Below are 22,370 nucleotides of genomic sequence, written 5' to 3' on the forward strand. Positions count from 1 at the left end.
TCAAAATGAGGCCTAGCCCGGCCCGCGCCTAGCCCTAGTTTGAGCATCTAAGTTGTCAAGTAAAATAAAAATATGCATGAAATACACTACAAATTGTATATTTTGTCTTTCAAATGCAATTTAAATCCGAAAGTAATAAAAATGGTAAACTGTAGTCATAGGTGGGTGCATCTATTGCTTGATAATTCATTCTTCATCCTCCAATTTCTTGCAACAAATTTTAGTAATTACGAACGCCCCAAACTTACTAAAATATTTTCAATAACCTTCTTTCATTGCAGGGTCCAAGAAGAACCAAACCATTTCAAGAACTCGCATTGCAAACATAATGGAACTAATTCAAATATGAAAACTCACAAATCGCAATGCTCCTATCCAGTGAATCATCTTCATGGACCGCATCTTCTAAAATCGTAAAAGGCCTTTCTTTCTCCACCATTTGAATCTTACATTTCTTTTCTACTATTGATCTATGAAACCAAACTATCACTTAATTAAATCTCAAACACTTCCAACTAAATCTTAAATTAAATAGAGTTGTTCAATTATATTAAACTACATATAGGGAGGGGGAAAGAGAGAGAAGAGAGAAAAGAGAGACCTGGAATTATCGGATCCTCAAACTGACCGGGCCATAATTCTGAGTGGGTTTCAAAAGCGAAGTGTACACTAAATGCTATATCAGTGTTGTCGGATGCTGAAAGTAACTGCAATCCAAGGAACCATTTCATTTATAAGTATAAAAAATAATAGAAAGAATCAGGGAAAATCTGTGATGGTGGAAAACATAAAAGCCAAACCAAAACTATAAACCTGTATTAGAGGTTTAATAAATCAAATGTTGAAACCCATTTAATAGTATTGTTCAAAACCTAAAAAAAGGATTGAATAGTCATGGTAGAGTGGAGGGAAAAGAAGAAGCAAGCCACTATAAAATTACAAGCATCGTCCAGCTGAGAACAAATGTGTAAAAAAAGTTGGCCACTTATTTGTAAGATGAAGAATATATTAAGGCATGTTCATGGATGCGGAGGCTAATGAACATTGTTAGATACTGGGTATGCATATCATTCATTTAGCAGATATAGAGGGTAGGAGAATGTAGTTTCAAAATTGGAGAAGACCACTTACGAAGAAAAATCTAATATAAATGTGAATTGCAAATATAAATCCAATTTTCGAACAAAATTCACTAATATAAATCTGAAATTTGAACTGTCTATGTTTTCTATTAAAACCCATTGTTTATCTTCTAGCCATCATACGTCTCAAACAATACCTTTACATCAAAAATTTTAAAACCATTCATACTCATACCAATCAACTCTATCATGCTCAAACCAGTTCGGTCTAATACGTAACAAAAAAAGTTGTACTTCATATTTACTATACCATGTCTCCTTTGTCCCTTGGTGAAGTCAATATCGTCCCACCAACTGACCATTATTTTGCAACAGTTAAAATCTACCTCACGGGATCTTGCCACTGGAGGAGCAGCTTCCGCCACCGTAAAAAGCATCGCTTCCTCTCGCTCCATCCTTTACCAAATTGTTGGAACTGACGCTCATATCTACTGGTTTAGGAGCTGGCTGTTTTGCATTTTTTGCAACCCAGTCTTCCCTCATACCTGAAAGTTCCCAAGAAAGTTAATAGCAGAAAGAAATAATAACCCACACATTCTCCACGTTGCACATAAAGCTCATAATTAATTTTAGAATACAACTTACTTCTCACGAATAACTTTCTCGGTCCCACTTCTGTCAAAATTTGGTGGCAATTCTTTTCACAGTAACTGTTTCCCTTTTCATTACCCATGGCTACACAAAAGTACATAGAGAGTTAACTAACAGGATAATGAATCAGAACATAGTAGTTGGTCAGAAAAGATTAAAAACACACGAAGAAAGAAGGTGAGCACTGAACCCTAAACCCTATATGAATACTATCAGACCATTCGTAACATGCATAATAGTTTTGACAATATGAGGACATTGAGGACAAACTTCAACACTCATGAAATCTTATAAAATTGCATTGTTTGATAAGAATCAAGTATGTTTGGTTCCTTCTTGTTGAGGGAGATGTTACAACCAACTCAGCTAGAGAGTCATTCCTACAACAACATCAGCCTATGCAAAATACGACATATGCACATACTATGCCACATATATCTTAGTCGGCATCTGTTACACGGTGTTACTAAACCTATTACAAACCCCTCGGCACACACGTGTGCGCCCTTAATAACTTTTTTGGACTTCTATTTTTGAATTTAAAAGGGGAAAAAATGGATGGAGGGTTGGAGGGGTGAGGGGGGTAACTGCTTCAACATCTACTGCGTGGATATGGGGTTTTTAACTTTGAAAATTAATTATTTGAAATAATAGGTTGGAGGCAAGTACTTATCCCAGAATGAATTTCATATTTAACATAAGATTTGATTGCCGAAGTACTTACAGATTGTTTCCCCAATACGTCTATTACATCCACTTGATGCCACAATCTGCTATGTTCTTCAGGATGGTCAGGGCATTGTGCATGTACGATTTCTCTGGCCATGTCTCGAATCAGATTGCCTTCTGTATCAACAGTTACAAGGCATTGATTTTGGAGTTCTAGAATTCCTTTTTTCTGGATATAAGTCACAGCCCCCAAATATTGTCGTGCATAGTTCTTGTTCATTCCAATGAAGAAACAGCCTATATCCAGGATTACATCCTTCAAGAGGTCATCATTTAGCCTATCATAGCTTGTCTTAATATTTGCGAGAATTACCCGGCAGGGCTGTGATCTTTCCATTTATCCAGTACAGTTTCCCGTTCACTTGTGCTTCTTTTATGTAGACAAGAACCTAGGACTTAAAGTGCTTTTGGCAAACCTCCACGGTAGCCAACAGCTTTTCCTGAGTGCTCAACATAATCTTCATTCTTTGTTTCTAAAGGTATGACTCCCGCCGGCGGAGAGAAGAAGTTTGAAGGAGTCGGAGTAATCGAAGCGGGCCCAGCCTGCGAGAAGAAGTTTGAAGGAATCGGAGTAATCGAAGCGGGCCCAGCCTGCGAGAAGAAGTTTGAAGGAATCGGAGTAATCGAAGCGGGCCCAGGCGACAAGATCCCCCGAAACACACCCTTTTGCCTCACACAACCATCACCACCATCATCCATTATTTCCATTCCTTCCACAACATCTCGAGCAGTACTGCTTTTATTTATCCCTTGATCATGAGCCGGAGGTTTATTAAAGTTATCGTAATTCGGAGGATTAATATTACTGGGCAGGGAAGAAGATGTAGTGGAATAATTTGATGGTGGTAAGCCAGTGAGGCTTTGGACAAGGTCCATGAGCCCGCTAGGACTTGAACGTATGACCTTCGGGGACACTGAGTAGATTACGACCGGTGACGGTGAAATAAGGCTGTAATCTTGAGCGTATGACCTTCGGGGACTTGAGCGTACAACTGGAGGTTTCTTGATCTTGACTGAGTCTTTGTTTATGTTGAGAGGCGTTGGACGTGGACCTTTGAGTTGAAGCTTTCTTCTCGGATATTTTTCTATTGAATAATACATGCCGTTGAAGGTGAAATAAGGCTGTAATCTTTTCCATTTATCCAGTTCAGTTTTCCATTCACTTCTGCTTTTTGTATGCAGACAAGAACCTAAGACTTCAAGTGCTAGTGGCAAACCTCCACAGTAGCCAACAGCTTTTCTTGAGAGCTCAACATACTCTTCATTAGGATAATTCTTTCCAAAGGCATGCCAACTAAGTAGCTCAAGAGCTTCTTCTTTATTCATTTCTTGCACAGTACATGTCGCCTCCACATTAAGCATCTTTAGCAGATGTTGATCCCTTGTTGTTATAATAATTCTACTTCCTGGACCAAATGAGTCATGCTTTATAGCTAATGCATCTAATTGTGCATCGCTGTCTACATCATCTACTATGACAAGTACTCTTTTGTTGCCAAGTCTTCTTTTAATCTCCTTGGTCCCTTCATCGACCCTACTAACCTTCATGTTTCCCGATCTCAAGATATCAGAAAGAAGTTTGTTTTGTGAATCAACCAGTACCTTATCTTTTCTCACATTTGGAAGAAAACTTCTACCATCAAACATGTGCTGATATTTGTTGAAAATTACTTTTGCAACCATTGTTTTACCCAGTCCGCCCATACCCCAGATTCCAATGATACGGACATCGTTTGATCCTCCAACATCTAAATAATTACTGATTTTTTGCACGCGAGAATCCATTCCAACTGGGTGTATGGCTACGTCCAAGTAATTGCTTCTCAGTTCTCTACTAATTCCTTCATACCTGGTAGGTAAAATTCAATTCAAAATTAAGCAAAAGATTTACTAATAAACGGTACAATTAAATTGAACTAAAATCTTACTCATTATGACTAGAGAGCTTGGGAGTGGAAGATTTGAAAGGCCAAAGATGAATCAAAATCTTCGAAAACCATTAAAGCATTATAAACTTCAGAACTTATATTTATATATGCATAAATGTGTAAATTCAAATATTTGATTCATGTGGTTAGCTCAATATCTGACCACACATGACACACAGAATGTGTTCATAAATTCTCATGGAAGAGTCTGGAAGCTCTACATTGCAATGTGTAAAATCATATACTCCAAGCCGCAGTAATAATAATTTCATTGTTTGTTCGACATTTGATAAATATGAGAGTTAAAAAGACCAATACCTTATGTAGCCAATTAATAACTTTTGTTAGAAAGAACCAAGGTAGTACTGCATGCTTGTGCATAAAAAATGGACCGAGAAATTAAAAAAAAAAAAAATACAAAATACAGGAAAGGAAAAATGAAATAAGAAAGTACCCATCAGCTCCCAATAACCAATCCGGATGTAGGCCAAAATCGTATAGACGAAAGTCTGAATCATGCATATTTTCCTTCATAAATTTGTCCCATACTAGATTAACCCCTAATTTCTTCACACTCACAGAAGCATCTGCAGTTTCAACAGGCATTACAACCATATCGACCTTGTCCCCTCCTTGCAGACTGAGCACATAATTCGATATCTGTCCCTGCCAAAGATAATGGTCATCAAGTGCACATGAAGTTGGTACCGAAGCGTATGTTATCCGGGCGAGCAAAGAAGTACGCTTGGTTTTATTGATAACGATAATGCCGAGAGGACCTTCACGTTGTTTCCTTGAAGAGTATATGCAGTACAGAGTCAACCCGCTAAAATTGCGACCAAAAATTAGAGGTATGTGAAAACTGACCAGATCACCCTTGACAAAATCAAACCAGTTAGGAATATAATTTCCATTGAGAAAAATGCCACCACATCCGCAAGAAGTCCATCCCTGTACGATGTAGAGTCAGTTTTGTAACAAAAATACATTGTTATGTATGCATGTGTCATCTATATGTGCTGCTGTGTGTGTGGTAGAAAGAGAAAGAGAACAGGCTAGATAGAAAGAGAGACCTGAAGGATGTTCTTCCTAAAATCAGCAGTGAGATTGATGCACCCTTCCATATGAATTCTTGTCATCGAGTTTAATGACATATCCAAGCCCGGAATCTCTGTGAGTTTGCATGAATGACTTAGATACAACTCTCTCATATTCGACAATTCTGAAAAATCTGGCATTGTTTCTAATGCAGTGCACAAACCCGCTCGCAAGACTTTCAAAGTTGTTGGTAAATTTGGGATTGCATGTAGGTTTGTGCAATCATCTAAACACAATGTTTCAAGCTTAGAAAGACCGCTGAGGCTTGGTAGGCTACAAAAACTATTTTTTCGAAGATCTAAATCTTCTAAAGAAATTAGACTCCCAAGATCCTTCGGGATTTCGTCATCGGCTAAAGTGCAGCATCCAAGATCTAATTTCCGTAAAGAGTTTAAGCAATGTAAAGAAGGGGGCAAAAGACTAGTTGATGGTGACTCTTTCACACCATATTGAGATGAAAAACTCAGCTTTAGAATTTGTCTTATGGGTGTGCCATCTGCTGTCTTATGGTAGGTCTGTCCCAAGCCTTCAGCCAAGTTTTCAAATCTTGAACAGCCATTAAGAAGAAGAGTTTCAATAGACTTGGAATTAAAGAAATTCAGTGGGAGATCCTTGAGATTTTTGCAGCCTTCAAGATTTACCAAAGTCAGCCTTTCAAGATTCCCAATGGATGAGTGAACCTCAGACAAACTCTCACAATCATTCAAAATCAATTCCTCGAGATTTGGGAGTTTTGAAAAGTCTGGTGTTTGTGCCAGGTTATGGGAATGACTGAGAATAAGAAGCTTCAACTTCTCGAGCAACTGTTAGACAAAAGGAAAAACCAAAATAAACACAAACGGAAAAGAGAAAGCATGAAGTTGGTGTTTATAAAACCTGACAAAAAGAAATAATAATTTGGTTGAGGCCATATCATACCAAATCAGAATCCTCCCAAACTCGTATGAGTTTGCTATAGCTCAGGTCAATAGCAACTAAGTTTGGTTGATCAAAATCTTTTGGTAAGACCTCCAGAGGAAAACCATGCCAACACAACCATCTTAACTCTTTGGAAAGATTGTGGTAACTTCCAGTGAGCTTTACGTTATTGAGTTTGAGCAGTCTCAGACTCTGCATGTTTCGAAATGATTCTGAACTGAAGCTAGGCTCGCCAGACTCTTGCATATCTAAAGCAAGTCCTTCAACGTCTTCTGTTCCCTATTACAAAAAAAATTAAAAATAAACAACTAAAAATTAAAAATAAATAAATAAAAACAAACCAACAACAGCAGCAACTGAGGAACTAAGAAAAGGATTATTTGCACGGGAAAGGTGATTAATTTATATATCAGAACCACAAAGCCATGAATTGGATGGATGAACCAAATGGGAGGTAGACAATTAGACAATTTAGAACATGGGCCTCTCATAGCCAACTTTTATTATACATCTGCCATAATGTGCATATATGTCTGGATAATAACCTTAAGAGTTGTACTTTAAAACTGTCTACATTAGTTAGGTATAACAAATAGTACTTAACAAGAGCAGGACATGTGTGATTCTGTTATTTAATTTGAGATAATTCAATACAATCGGATCCTTTGTTGTCTCTTACAAGTTCCTGCTACATTAGTACGCACATTTTAACATCTAATTTAATTGCAAAAGTACTTACAGATTCCTTCGTCAAAACGTCTGTTATATCTTCATTATGCCACAATCTACTACGTTTTCCAGGATTGTCAGGGGATTCTGCATGCACGATTTCTCTGCCCATGCCTTGAATCAAATCATGCATCATGAGATTGCCTTCTTTATCAACAGTTACAAGGCACTGATCTTGGAGTTCTCGAATCCCTATTTCCGGATAAAACTGACAGCCGTCAAGTACTGTCATAACATAGTCCTTGTTCATTCCAGTAAAGAAACAAGAGATATCAAGGAATATAGCCTTCACGTCATCATCAGTTAGCCTATCATAGCTTATTTCAAGTCTTCCGTGAATTTCCCGATAAGGCTGTGATCTTTTCCATTTATCCAGTACAGTTTCCCATTCACTTGTGCTTTTTGTACGTAGATAAGAACCTAAGACTTCAAGTGCTAGTGGCAAACCTCCACAGCAGCCAACAGCTTTTCTTGAGAGCTCAACATACTCTTCATTAGGATAATTCTTTCTAAAGGCATGCCAACTAAGTAGCTCAAGAGCTTCTTTGTCATTCATTGCTGGCAGAGGACATATCTTATCCACGTCAAGTATCTTTAGCAAATGTTCGTTTCTTGATGTTATAATGATTCTGCTCCCCAGACCAAAGGAGTCAGGTTTTATAGCCAAAGCATGTAATTGTTCTACACTGTCTAAATCATCAATTACGACAAGTACCCTTATGTTGCCTAACCTTTGTTCGATCTCCTTGGTCCCTTCATCCATACTACTGACCACTACGTAGGCCGGTTTCAAGATATCAGAAAGAAGTTGTTCTTGCAAATCAACTAGTTTCTTTTCCCTCACGTTTTGAAGGAAACTTGCACCACCAAAACTATGATGATGTTTGTTGAAAATGGCTTTTGCAACCGTTGTCTTACCCAGTCCACACATACCCAAAATTCCAATTATGCAAACATCATTTGATCCTCCAACGTCTAAATGCTTACTAATTTCTCGCACGCGAGAATCTATTCCAACTAGGCTGGTGGGTACCTCTAAGCATGTGGTTCTGCCCAGTTGTATAGTGATCCTAGCAATAACGTTCCTGATAAAGGCTCCATCATGCCTGGTGGTTAAAATTCAACAAAGCAAAAGTACAAATTTATTATGCAACTTCAAGATTACATTAATCTTTCAGAAATTGATGAGTCAAAATCTCCAGATACCATTACAATTTCTTAAACTGAAATCTTGGTTGCTAAAATTCAACAAAGCAAAAATGAAAACTTAAGGCCCAACCATTTCGTTTTCAGTTTTTATAAAACTGAAAACTAAAATCTTATTTAGTAACTACTTTCAGTTTTCAATTCACTTTTTATTTAGTTTTTGTTTTAGTTTTCACTTTTTATTAAACTGAGAACTGTAAACAAAAACGTAAAAACTAAAAGCCGAAAATTGAAAACCAAAAATAGAAAAACTTCATTTTTTGGTTTTCTTTTTTTTTAAGTCAAAACTGAAAGTGTTGTCAAACAAGATTTTAATTTTTAGTTTTCAAAAAAGTAAAAACTGAAAACCAAAAAGTAATATTGAAAACGAAATAGTTACTTAAAGTTAAGGTTAATTTCAGTTTACTACTATGAAGTTTTTTGATTTTTAACATTTCATCCATAAAGGTTTTTTTGTCCCAGTTTGATAGCTAAAGTCTCAATTTTGAAATACTTTCTTACATCTGTTAAATTTTCCGTCAATGCGTCCACGTTGACAATAACTAGCTACTGCGTGTCAATATGAGCCCATATGGTTATTAAAAAACTAAATAAAAATAAATAAATAAAAGTTTTTTTCTTCCCCTCCCTCTTCTCTTCCCCGATTTGGATTTGGCTTTGAAGGGGCTTGGATTTGGGCGATTTTCTAAAATTAAATGAGTAAATTATCGATTTACCCCCTAAACTTTTCTATTGGAAAATTAAGGACTCAAAACTAATTTTTTTAGCCGATTTGCCACCTACCATTAGTTTTTCATATATTCCATCCATATTTCCGTTAAGTGAGACTATGTGCACAACATGTAAGGGTAGTTAATTCATTTCACTCTTAAAAATGATTAAAAACTGAAAATAAATAAAAAAACAAAACTTTCCCTCTATTTTTTCCCGCTAATTCATATCCTCAATTTTATTTTTCCCTCTCATTCCTATGCATGAGAAATGACATATGGTGTTATTGTCTTTATAAGTAGCTAAGTTAGTCTTTTTCTTGAAGCATGTACTACCATTTTTATTTTCTCTAACAAATTAATAATTTGACAAATGCTCATGGTGTTATTGTCTCCAAAGCAGTGCAATAAATAAGAAACATGTTCATAATACTCATAAAAAATGCTCAAGATAATTACATACTTTTCATAATGTCATAATAATCCCACTACAATTCCACAAAATGATCCTTAAGAAGTTGGAAAACATAAGAAATTTTACCATCCATAAGGTATATAACCCATAGAATCTTGATTACAAAATTTGGACATTCCACTTAACCAAACACAAGCAAAATAAGGTTTTAGTTATCAAAATAAGAGCACAAACATTCTGCTTGAAACGCACATGACACGTGGAGATAAACTACACTTCCATGGCCTTCCTTGTTTGGTTGGAATCTTGTACGTAAACTTATTTTCATTTTTTATGGCTAAGTAAGGTTAAGGGTTTCATGTTTTCCAACTTCTTAAGGATCATTTTGTGGAATTGTATGAGGATTATTATGACATTATCAAAAGTATGTAATTATCTTGAGCCTTTTTTTATGAGTATTATGACCATGTTTTTTATATTAATACACTGCTTTGGAGACAATAACACTATAAACATTTGTCAAATTATTAATTTGTTAGAGAAAATAAAAACGGTAGTACATGCTTCAAGAAAAAGACTAACTTAACTACTTATGAAGGCAATAACAGCATATGTCATTTCTCATACATAGGAATGAGAGGAAAAATAAAATTGAGGATAGGAATTAATGGGAAAAAATAGAGGGAAAGTTTTGTTTTATTTATTTATTTTTAGTTTTTTAATCATTTTTAAGAGTAAAATGACTTAACTACCATCACATGTTATGCATATGGCCTCACTTAACAGAAATATGAATAGAATATATGAAAAACTAACGACAGGGCGCAAATCAGCAAAAAAAATTAGTTTGGGTCCTTAATTTTTCAATAGAAAAATTCAAGAGGAAATTAAAAAATAAGTGATAGTTCAAGGGGTAAATCGACAATTTAGTCTATATTAAATATTAAAATCTAAAATATTTTTGAGTAATAAGCTGAAATTAACTTTAAAGTTATAAGCGTGATTTAATTATTAAATATAAATAAATAAATAATGGATTGGAAATTTAAAACACACAGCAAAGTAAGGAAAATTAAAAGGAAATAAGAATGTAATTACCAGAAAGTACGAAAATTAAATGCGGCCAAATCTCTAGCTTCCTTCAGAGCGTTTCTCCAGAGATGTACCTTTTCTTCTTTAATGTCCTGTTCATATTTCTGAAACACCTGTGCAAAACTACCAGTCTGGTTCCAGACATCTAAGGGATCGACATCATAGAAAATTGGAAAAAACATGTGACCCAGCGTTTTTATGCACTCTATGATCTTCACCAGCTCCTCCAGACAGCACATGGACTCTGGATACCTTCTTGAGAAGACGACGACGGCAACCTTAGACTTTTCGATTGCTTCAATCAGATGTTCAGGTATATCTCCATCATTTTTTTCTAGTTTGTAGTCATATTCGTATGGGTACCTGAAGACGTTGAATTGGTGGTCTTGTAATGCGCAGTAGAGGTGGTCCGTGAAGGTCCTGCGTGTGTCTTCACCTCCAGAACTCAAGAACACGTCGTACATCCGATCGTCTTTGGAGGATGAATCCATTAATTGATACTCCAGGGATTTCTTGGCAGCACAGATCAAATTTGAGATCTACAGACAACCGTAAAGGCAAAGTCAAACTCAAACTCCGAAAAAGAAAAGTGGGAACTGGGAAGTAATGAGTCAATTACGATCAATCCACCCACCGATTTTTCTTTTTGATCCAACGGTATCAAAAAGTTCAGCAAGGAAGAAAATGTTCTGGTTAACCAAATGTTTGTTGAAGACAAAATAACAGCTGTCTCCCAAGACAAAAGGAAGAAAATGATGCCGACCTGTTCCACAACCATTCGTGCTAAGTGTTTTTTTTTTTTTTTTTTTTTCAAAGAACTAAGTCAATTATGTGGAATGGTGCCAGCTAAACCCAGCCCTTTTTTTTTTTTTTTTTTTTTTTTTAAAGAACTAAGTCAATTATGTGGAATGGTGCCAGCTAAACCCAGCCCTTGTCTCAATTGTTATTCAGAAATTATATTCACACATCTTAAATTATTTTTCTTACATTATTTTAATTTTTTAATATTTTCTATACATCACTAACATTTGATAAAAAAATATTAAAAATTAAAAAGATGTGAAAAAAAGTAATTTAGAATGTGAATATAATCTCTTTTGTTATTTAATTCAACAAAAAAGTCTGCGTTCTGCTTCTAATCTTGAAACCGTTTAAAATGATATTATCGTTTATTAGCACTTTAGTTCAGTACTAGCAAAAAAAAAAAAAAAAAAAAAAAAAAAAAACAAAGAAAAAAATCAGCGCTCTGCTACTAATTTTGAAACCGATTAAGATGATACTATCGTTTACTAGCATTTTTTTCTTTCAAATTTGGACTCTGAAGACTTGAATCTCAATGTGGGTTTCTTCTATTGTTTATTAGACATGCATATATAAAAATATAAAGAATATTGTATAACTTGCAATTCAATACAAAACACATCATGGGTTATTTATATCAACACGAATAAGTGTAATTATCTTTTTCACGGGCAATATCCCATGTAGTCTCAAGTAGGAATGGGCAATGGTTATGACGAACGGGTAACCGCGATTATTTATTCATAACCTTTTAAGCTCTTACCTGCATAACCGTTTACCCGTTGGGTAATTGCATAAACCAATACACCTATACCCATAACCGCGTACCCGTTCAACCGTAACCACAACAGAATTTAAATATTTTTAGATTGAAATGTTCATAAAAATAAATTAGGATAATCTATATAAATTTTATTTTCAAAAAGGTTACCAAAAATAAAAAATAGTCTAAAATCATCATTTAATAATCTCATGCTAAAATTTTAAGCCATAAAGGTTGAAGCAGAAATGCAGTTTCTGGGTTATGTTTTAAAATTTTATGACTTAAATTTTTAAAGCTTTATCCCCAAGGGTTGGAGATGGTCTAATGAGGTCAAAATGTGGGGACACATGTTTACACGTAGTTCTCATTTCTTAATATTTTTTAAGGATCCGAATCGTCTGTATTTTAATTCATTATTAATAAATCATTCTTACAAAAAGTTAGATAAATTCAAAACGATTAAGACATTCAAATGTAGTGAAGAAAATGGATTTAGGTGACTTTCTGTAGAGATGATATGCGAAATCCCGTTCTTGGACTTCACTATTGCAAACTACGCTTTCTTATTAAGGAGTTTTTATAATTTACATTTTATTTTTGGGAATTTATTATTATGGGGGTCCTAATTAGTTTGAAAAAAAAAAAAGAAAGAAAAGAAAAGGGAGGAACAGGAAAAAGGGAAAGGGGAACCGGAGAGGAGAAGGGGGAGATGGTGGCGAATGGGGAGAGGAGAGAGGAAGAAGAATGGCCAATTGGGGGTGAGAATAAGGAGAGAAAGGAGAGGGGTGAGGAGCACCTAACCCGGTTGAATTTCCGGCCACCTCCACCATATTTTCAGGCGGTTTTCACCCAATCAACACCTGCAAACATCATTACGCCCCTCCTCCTTCGTTGATCACCTAAAAATCAACAAGAATTAGTTCGATTTCTTCAAGGTTTACACCGTGGGTGCCGCGAGGAACCATGACGAAATCCATCAAATGTGAAATGACTTCCTCCAATTACCACCACCAATAGACTCCCCTCAACCCCAGAAACAAAGCCCAAACGGTGTTGGAGGTGTCAGAGTGCGATTGGATGCTGAATCGAAGCACACCCACCTTAGGGTTTCTGGTGGTTCGTGGCCAGTTTAGGGTGTTTTTCGGCCAAATTGGCCTTGGCCGCAGATATAAAGTTTACTCTACTCATTGAGATCTTCATTCCTGTAAATTTTGGTAATTTTTGGAAATAGTTGGATTTTTTTGGCTAGTCAGGGCGGCCGACCGCCACCCGCGGTGGCGCGTGGCCGGGGGGCTGTCGATGTCACTCTTAGGCTACATTAGATGCCTTGAGCTCAGTTTTGGTAATTGTATGACATAGATGATAAGGTTATTATCTTAATTTCTTATATTAGTATCATTTGTGAATATAAATTGGTATTATAATTATGATTTCTATTGAAATGTGAATTTTGTATATTTAGCCATAGACCTATGCTAATTAACTATGATTTGGCTTGTGTATTGATGATGTTGTGATATAGGTGTGTTTGATTAACTTTTTATTAATGTGAATAATAATTATGATGAATGTTATGACAATTATGGGAGATAATTATTGTTTGATAATTATTTGGATATGCTTGCCAATTGGATACCTATTTGAACTTGGCACTATTATATAGCATGGGATGGAGATGGAAATCAGGAGATGAGTTAGGTACTTTATTAGATTTTTAGTAGAAATAGTAATTAAGGGAATTCCTTGTGTTGTGCTCCATCTGACTTGATGCTGGTTGATATGTGGAATCGATAGCATGTATGCATGTAATTATGTTTAATGTGTGATGGTGAGATTGCACTACGTAGTAGTTGGTACATGGATGGTCCTGCTTGGTATATCCGCGATGGGGGACCATACACATTCTAGAGGTGATGAGGATTAGTTGTACATGGTACATTTTTGGCGATCATATTGGTTTGGTTTCGTTGAGTGGTCCGGAACCCGAGGTTGTTGAATTTCATAGAGTGGCCTAAAATTCCATTGTTTGGAGAAGTAGGCTTGGCCTAACTATGTCACTCTAGCCATATATATATATATATATATTTGTGTCAATGGTTTCGAGAGTCTTGTGAATTGAGTAGAAAAGATGTTGGACGTCTGAATGACTCCTTCGGGATTTTCTATGATTCGATTATGATTTCATAAAATATGAATTTATAAGATATGGGAATGATTGTTATTACTTTGATCAAATTAATTAATTAATGCGGCTAGAGAATGGATTTGTGTTTCGTCGGCCCTTAATTATGATGTGTGTTGTGAATTGCGATATCATGATGAGACATAATGATTTATATGTGGGATGGGAGAGAAACCATGTTTTCATGGGGATTGGTTATGTAACATGATGAGTCTAGGAGTTACATGTTGTCAAGTTATATTGAATGATGGAGGCATTAGTACTTTTCAATTGGAACTTAGTGGAGTAGACATTCGATTTTGTGTTAATGAACTACGAATGGTTTGATCCCTAGTTGAGGGTACGTAGGCAGTCTAACGAGGGGTTAGATGCAGCCATAAGGTAAACGAGAAATTTCTTTGCAATTTGATTCTCGAATTGTGATTGTCATATTCCTGAGACGGAGTATGTGAGTTATACGAGTATTTGGGTGACGTCACGTGTCAATCCTAGACATATGTCGGGATCGAGGTGTGACATGATATTTAAAGTGGAGACATAAAAGATAGATGGTTAAATCATAGAAATACATTGCAGAGTAAACCCCACAAAAAGATGTGTCAAAATGTGTGTCAAAATGTGTGTCAATAAAGTGTGTCAATAAGGTGTGCATCAGAATTTTCCTAACCCATTTATATACATACACATATATTTGGGAAGTTTGAGAAGTAATGTATGAACTTGAGTCCCTGCGGGCAGTGTACTATTATGCTTATTAAGTTTTGAGAAATCAAACCTATAAGTACATATTTAAGAAGTTTTGGGAAGGTAATATTAACACATTCCGACCCAGATATCCAAGCAGACACTGAAATCGATGCATGTTGGCGGATACTTGGACGAGTGACGAAAGCCATAACATGCAGTGTCAAAGCATACTTAAAACTAAATTAACTAGAGTGCACAGTGCCAGAAGGAACCCATATTACAGTCCATGCAGCGTCACAAAATAGTTAACATTTCAGTAGAAAAAGAGAATATTCTCATCCTAGGTAGGATGAATGTTATACAACTAATAGGAGGTAAAATTCATATATTATTATATGCGAATATCAGAACCACCAATGATTTCTCGTCACCACTGAATCCAGATACTAAGTCTTGGAGAGGCATAAAACATAAAGGGGGCGTTTGTGGCGCCGGACTATCTCGGACTGGATTAGCTTAAAGGACTAAGCTGGACTGGCTTAGACTAGACTAAACTGGACTAACTTAGTGAAGCGTTTGGTGCAGTATTGGACTAAGAAGCTGGATAATAACAAATTCTAATATTATTTTATTTAATATATAAATTATTAATATTTTATTATGATCTTATCTTTTTCTCCATCTTTTCATACCATTTCCGTCCCACTCTTTTCCTCTTCTCTCATCGTCCCACCCTCTCCCTCTTTTTTTCCTCTCAGACCTCTCAATTCATGTCTCTTTCTCATTCCTGGTCAAACTCCTTATTGATTCCAGTCTCTATTTCTTTGTCCTCCCTCCCTCTCTAGCTATGCGTTGTTCGAACAGAATCTCACGGCTCCAATTTTCCCGACGAGTTGCAGGTTTCCCGATGTGTTTTTTGGCCAACCCTCATTAAATTGGATGAAGTTAGCACCGCCAAAAAATTCATCACCATCCTTGGACCGAGATCTTAGCTTTGCACGCTCGAATTTGTCATGGATTTGAAGAAGCCCAAACAGGCCGAGACTTCCAGGCCATTTTCCGGCCACATTCGACCACATTTTGGCCTCGATTGAAGTAAAATCGTAATCTTGTCACTCCCAGCTTCAATTTGGTATATTTTATATGAAAATTGGTTGTGAAATGGATCTGAAAGAGAGTCGGGAAGTTAATGATTGATCTAGGTGACCGGCGATGACGAGAAGTCTGTCGGGAGTGGTCGTTGAGCATGACAAGGACGAGAAATAGAGGATAGTCTTAGCTAGTCCCATGGTTATTGGGGGGTCTCACTAAGACCTCTTAGTGAAGGGTTTTGTCCATGCTAGTCCCCTTTATTCTCATTAATGTTAGTCCCAGCATGGAACAAACACAGTATTAGACTAATAGCTAGTCCAGTCCAGTCCAGTCCCAGTTAGTGAGGGCAAACAAACGCCCCCTAGGTGTTGTTAAATATACCCGCGTTTCTTAAGACCAACTTCAATAGTAGGCTAAAAACCAAATTACCCCCCAAACCCACTCCAATCCAAGAGGGAAATTTGGGCTAAATGCTAAATGCTAAACCAATGTCAAATTCCTTCCAAAATTTAGCCCAGAAATCGGAGTGGACTTCACCCAATATTTATCGGAATTTAAAAATTTTCAAAATTAAAATGTGCATAAATTAATTTATGATAGTCTACATATTTATTTTTTAAAAAAAAATTTAACTTAACAAAAAAAAATAGTCTAAGTTCATTCTTTAATAATCTCGGGCTAAAATTTTAGGCTAGAACGGTTGGAGTAGAAAAGTTATTTCTGGGCTAAAAGCTAAATTTTCAGGCCTAAAATATTTGATTTTTAGCTCAACTATTGGAGACGATCTAACCAGTAGCTTTTTCTTTTTGGCCAATTTTTTTTTTTTTTTGGTCGAATTTCTTTTTGGCCAATTAATTTTTGTGGACTTGAAACGATGTGTAGTTGACTTGACTTTGCTAGTTCGATTAAAAACCATCTGCCCCCGGTGCCAATTTGCAGTTCCGGTCAGACGTCAGAGAATCGCTGACTTGCCAACAGCACGATGTATACCCCGTGCAGCAAGTACGACGTGTTCTTGAGCTTTAGAGGCGAAACACGCAAGGGCATCACGGACCACCTCTACTGTGCATTAAAAGACAATAAGTTCAATGTCTTTCTGGACGAGGACGAATTGTCTAGAGGGGATGCTATAACACAAAAACTGAAGCAAGCAATCAGCGAGTCCAGGCTTGCTGCCATCATGTTCTCAAAGGGGTATGCGGAGTCCAGATGGTGTCTTGAGGAGCTGGTGGAGATCGTGGAGTGCAGAAGAAGATCGGGTCAACTTGTTTTTCCGATTTTCTACGATGTTGCTCCTTCAGATGTGAGGCATCAAACTGGTAGTTTTGCGACAGCGTTTCAGAACCATGAACAAAAGTTTGAGGAAGAAAAGGTCCGGAAGTGGAGAAATGCTCTTAATGCAGCTGCAGAGTTGAGCGGCGAGGATTTTCGAGTGACTGATGGGTAATAACTTGCTTATTTCCTTTAATTTGAGGATTAATATACTATCTTACTAGATATCAGAGTGTTCAGTGATGGCTGTTTGTAGAAGTTTTACGAAAACTAATGAAAAATGTTCGAAAATTTTGAGTTTTAATGATAAGGATAAAATAAAGGGTAAAGTGAATAGTATCAGGTTTGACTTTTTAATGTAAAAATATGGTTTTTCTGTTAAAGTAAATAGTACCGTGAGATTTTCTTTAAAACTCCCCCTTTAACTTAGTATATTCGAATCTTACACACTCTTAATTAAATTCTGCATTCGTAAGGATTAAGGTATATGTTGGTACATTTTAATCCTTCAGTCTCATAGTAAATCTTAATTTTCCTTAATTATGGATTTTAATTCCAGGCATGAAGGAACGTTTATCAGGAAAGTTGTTGGCCAGATCGCTAGAAAACTGAAGAAAGCATGCTTAAATGTAGCCAGAAATCCAGTTGGAATAGATTCTCGCGTGCAAGAAATCAGTAATTATTTAGATGTTGGAGGATCCAATGACGTTCGCATAATTGGAATTTGGGGGATGGGCGGACTAGGTAAGACAACAATTGCAAAAGCTATTTTCAACAATTACCAGCACATGTTTGATGGTACATGTTTTCTTCGAAATGTGAGAGAACATAAGAAACTGGTTGATTCGCAAAACATACTTCTGTCTAATATCTTGAGATCGGGCAACATAAAGGTGAGTACGGTCGATGAAGGGACCGAGGAGATAAAAACAAGACTTGGAAACATAAGGGTTCTTGTCATAATTGATGATATAGACTGTGTGACACACATAAATACATTAGCTATAAAACGTGACTCGTTTGGTCCAGGAAGTAGAATTGTTATAACAACAAGAGATGAGCATTTGTTACAGACGCTTGAAGTGGATAAGATATGTTCTCTGCTGGCAATGAATAAAGATGAAGCTTTTGAGCTCCTTAGTCGGTGTGCCTTTAGAAAGAATTATCCTAATGAAGAATATCTCGAAGTCTCAAGAGAAGCTGTTGATTATTGTGGGGGTTTACCACTTGCACTTGAAGCTGTAGGTTCTTACCTACGTACAAAAACCACAAGAGAATGGACAAGTGCATTGACCAAATGGAAAAGATCACAGCCTTGTCAGGAAATTCACAAAATTCTGAAGGTAAGTTATGACGGGCTTACTGATGGCCAGGTGAAGGATATATTCCTTGATATATCCTGTTTCTTTGTTGGAATGAACAAGGACCGTGTCATGGCAATATTGGATGGGTGTGACTGTAATCCAGCAATAGGCATTAGAGAACTCCATGAGCGATGCCTTGTAACTGTTGATCTAGAAAGCAATCTGATGATGCATCCTTTGACTCGAGACACGGGCAGAGAAATCGTACGTGCAAAATCCCCTAAGAAGCTTGGAAGTCGTTGTAGATTGTGGGATCATGAAGATGTAAAACACGTATTGAGGAAGCAATGTGTAAGTACATCCTCAATCAAATTGCATTTAATACATTTCCGTAATAAGGGAGAAAAAGTTATACTGATTTTGTTTACTGAATTATTTGAAAATTAACCCTGTAACACATGTGACTAATGTAGATTGTTAAAACAGAACTGATGTCTAAGCAAACTCTATGGCATTGATCCAGTACTGGTGCTCTGCACCGGTTAAAATCTAAGCAAATAACCCTTGTCTTACTTTAGTTTCTTTTCCTTTCAAACAGGGAACGGAAGAAATTGAAGGAATTGCTTTAGATTTTCCAGAAGCTGACAAGCTTAGCTTCAGTACAGAAGCATTCAGAAATATGCGGAGCCTGAGATTACTCAAAATAAAAGGCGTAAATTTCACTGGACACTGCGACCATCTTTCTGAAGAGTTAAGATGGTTAAGTTTGTCTGAGTTTCCTCTGCAGGCCATACCAGAAGATTTTAATCAACCAAACGTAGTTGACATTGACCTGAGTTGTAGCAATATACAAGTCTGGAAGAACTCCAACGTGGTACAATACAAACCCAACCAAACTATCAATTCTTTCCACCAGGTTGTTTAAATACCAACATCATGCTTTCTTCTTCTATTTGAATTTTGATATTTGTTCCCTTTTGTCTCACAGTCACTTGAAAAGTTGAAGTTTCTCAATCTTGGTTATTGTGATCACCTGAAAGAATCACCAGACTTTACAAGAATCCCAAATATTGAGAGATTGATACTCGAAGCCTGTAAGAGTTTGTCCAAGATTCACCACTCCGTAGTACAATTGAAGAACCTTAAGTATTTCTCTGTTGCGAATTGCAAAAACCTTCAGGAAATCCCAGATTTACCAACAAATTTGGAAATCCTGAAAGCAGATGAGTGCATTGCATTGGAAAAGATGCCAAATTTTTCAGAAATGTCAAGTATGGTAGAACTGCATCTGAATCACTCCCCCAAACTCACTGAGATTCTAGGCTTGCATAAGTCGTTTAACACTGTGAGAAGGATTCGTATGGAAGGGTGCACCAATCTCACTGCTGCTTTTAAAAAAACAATCCTACAGGTCATCTCTCTCTCTGCACCCATCTGTATACAGCTTATACATACATGCATGTATTAACTTTTTGTACAAATCTTAATTACTTCATGGTATAGGAATGGAGCGCGAGGGGAAATGGTGATCTTTTTCTCCCCGGAACTGATTTTCCACCAGGGTTTACATCCGTTGACCCTAAGGGTGAAATAGTAGTGCCGCAATGTTTTGGCTATGATGCAAAAGCATTGACTCTGTGCATTATTTATTCTTCAGACGACTCCCAATCCGGTGATTCTCTTTGCATCCGTGTTGCAAATCGTACCAAGCACACTGAGTTTTTCATCTCTCCAATGTATGCCACCGTAATAAATCGCCATGAAAGTTATATTTGGCTGGGACATATATCAAACAATGAGCTCAAAGTGAACGGTGGGGACAAGATAAATGTTGGTGCACACTTTTTAGAACACGGGAGTACCGACGATATTCATCTGAGGGTGCAGAAAATAGGGGTTTACCTGGAGCAGGAAAAACTAGTCAATGAATTAGCCAATTTTATCACGCGTTCAAGTGAGTATGACGAGGATGTCAAGGATGTCAGTCTTATGCAAGACCAGGTTGGACTCTCATCTGAGGAGAATCGATCTCGTAAAAGACTGAGGTCTATCCCAGGGTTGAAAGAAATGCAAGAAATTGATGCCCTCATAAACAGCTGCATGGACAAGGAGAAACAAAAAGGTGCGTAATACCGAGCTACAGCCGTTAGATTTTTTATTTTTAATGAAATTGAGCAATTGAATTTGATTCTTTCAAGATTAAAGGCTCGTTTGGTTATATTGTTGTGTTAAAAATAAAAATAAAAATAAAAACCTATTTTCACTGTGTTGTAGAAATAATTAGTTGTTAAATAAAGTAATTAGATGTTTAGTAAATTAAATTTGCAAAAGTAATTTTATATAAAAGTATTGTGAATAAGAACAAAGATGACACACTGTTCATTATTATTTTTAATATTTCTTATTTTCTACAAACTATCTCCTTTCTACATGTGGACGCACTCTCTCTCCATTTTCTTCATCTTCTCTTCCCATACCCATCCTCACTCTCTCTTCGCTCTTTGTAATTCAAATTTTGATTTTTGAAGCAGCAATTGAAAAGCTATAAAGCTGAAATCAAGCAAAAGATTGAATAGAAGAGTGTCTGCTGGTGGTGCAATCTGGACACCGCATTTTCTCGTCAATGTCCGATCGGTAAAGCTCAGACCTTACCAACGCTATTGAAAGTCAGAAATTTGACGGATTCGTCGCATGCGGTCTCTCCCTCACCTTCTCTCTCATGTACACAAAGCCCAAATTCCATTAGGGCAGAGAGCCAAAAGTAGCATAGAATCTAAAATGGGTATCTTTGTCTTACCACTTTTGAAGTTGGGTCTCTTTCTGTTAAACAAGAGTCTTTGTCCCAATCCAATCCGCCACCTTTGTAAACAAACCAAATCATATTTATATATGTCATCTTGTCTGTAAGATATAGATGGGAATACTTTGTATCTCAGTAGGACTCTTTGTAATCCAATGTATTTATATGTTGTCAAATGAATGAATTTGTGCTACAGCTTCTACAATTCAATTTACCTGTTACAGGTTTTCTACTTTCTCTATCTAGACTTTGTTCAGGCCAGATCTGTCCCTCACACAGCTCTTTGGGGTTTTGCATGTTGGGCAATGTTTACTGCTTGGTGTGCTGCAATTTGAGTTTGCTGTTAGTTTGAATGGCGCCTTTGTGGGGCCCTTGCTAGGCCTTAGGCTCACAATCAAAACTAACGTGGATCTGAGCATGCTATTGTTATCTTTGTATAACAAATTGTTCTTTTTTAGTTATGAATTGGGTTGATTACTTGTGCCACAAGTTACTTAGACTTCTTGATCTTCCTGGATTATTACAGATAAGTTAAGTCTGTATAAGGTTCTTTTTCTTGCCTTGTAAACATTTACTCATGATAACATATGTCAAGATAAAGGGAGTTCAGGGTCTTTCCAACCATTTCTTTGATTATAGTTAACACTAAAGAAGCAAGGTTAATTAGCTTAGCCAAATTAATCATAATTTTGAACGAAATTCAGTTGAAAATGGTTTAAAACACAAAGGTAGATGCAATAAACAACAGATCTACTTTATATAAGCACAAACAAAAGAGACTCGGGCAAGATTATAACCTTGTCGGATAAGGTTCATCCTCTTGCAGCCATTTCTCTTTGAATTTTACAAGGGTTGTAATCTTTGTAGAATGAGAGGTAAAGCAGGTTTACTATAGGGATTCGACACTACAA

At 36.5% G+C, this 22,370-nt stretch overlaps 2 protein-coding genes across 4 annotated transcripts; one reads left to right on the forward strand and one right to left on the reverse strand.

Annotated features, from left to right (window-relative positions):
- Nucleotides 1–138: 138 nt before the first annotated feature.
- LOC137727789 (TMV resistance protein N) lies at nt 139–11,333 on the reverse strand. 3 transcript variants are annotated; one of them, XM_088678367.1, is made up of 11 exons: nt 11,193–11,333; nt 10,565–11,097; nt 7,146–8,241; nt 6,407–6,685; nt 5,464–6,291; nt 4,845–5,341; nt 3,054–4,311; nt 2,458–3,005; nt 1,728–1,817; nt 1,393–1,627; nt 139–707 (listed from the first exon to the last, which is right to left on the reverse strand). In XM_088678367.1, the coding sequence occupies exons 2-8, from the start codon at nt 11,047–11,049 to the stop codon at nt 2,859–2,861; spliced, it is 4,590 nt and encodes a 1,529-aa protein (XP_088534493.1). In that variant the 5' UTR covers nt 11,050–11,097; nt 11,193–11,333; the 3' UTR covers nt 139–707; nt 1,393–1,627; nt 1,728–1,817; nt 2,458–2,858. The 3 variants fall into 3 exon arrangements, with proteins under 3 accessions (XP_088534493.1, XP_088534492.1, XP_088534491.1); XM_088678366.1 differs by having other exon boundaries at nt 139–470; nt 602–707; nt 2,458–4,311; XM_088678365.1 differs by having other exon boundaries at nt 2,458–4,311.
- Nucleotides 11,334–16,937: 5,604 nt separating this feature from the next.
- LOC137729060 (TMV resistance protein N) lies at nt 16,938–21,669 on the forward strand. The gene is made up of 6 exons (XM_068467882.2): nt 16,938–17,526; nt 17,915–19,010; nt 19,258–19,533; nt 19,648–20,070; nt 20,163–20,781; nt 21,191–21,669. The coding sequence occupies exons 1-6, from the start codon at nt 17,066–17,068 to the stop codon at nt 21,205–21,207; spliced, it is 2,892 nt and encodes a 963-aa protein (XP_068323983.2). The 5' UTR covers nt 16,938–17,065; the 3' UTR covers nt 21,208–21,669.
- The last annotated feature ends 701 nt before the right edge of the window (nt 21,670–22,370 follow it).

The sequence above is a fragment of the Pyrus communis genome, chromosome 10 (assembly GCF_041283825.1).
Source record: "Pyrus communis isolate YQ-2024b chromosome 10, ASM4128382v1, whole genome shotgun sequence".
Lineage (NCBI taxonomy): Eukaryota > Viridiplantae > Streptophyta > Magnoliopsida > Rosales > Rosaceae > Pyrus > Pyrus communis.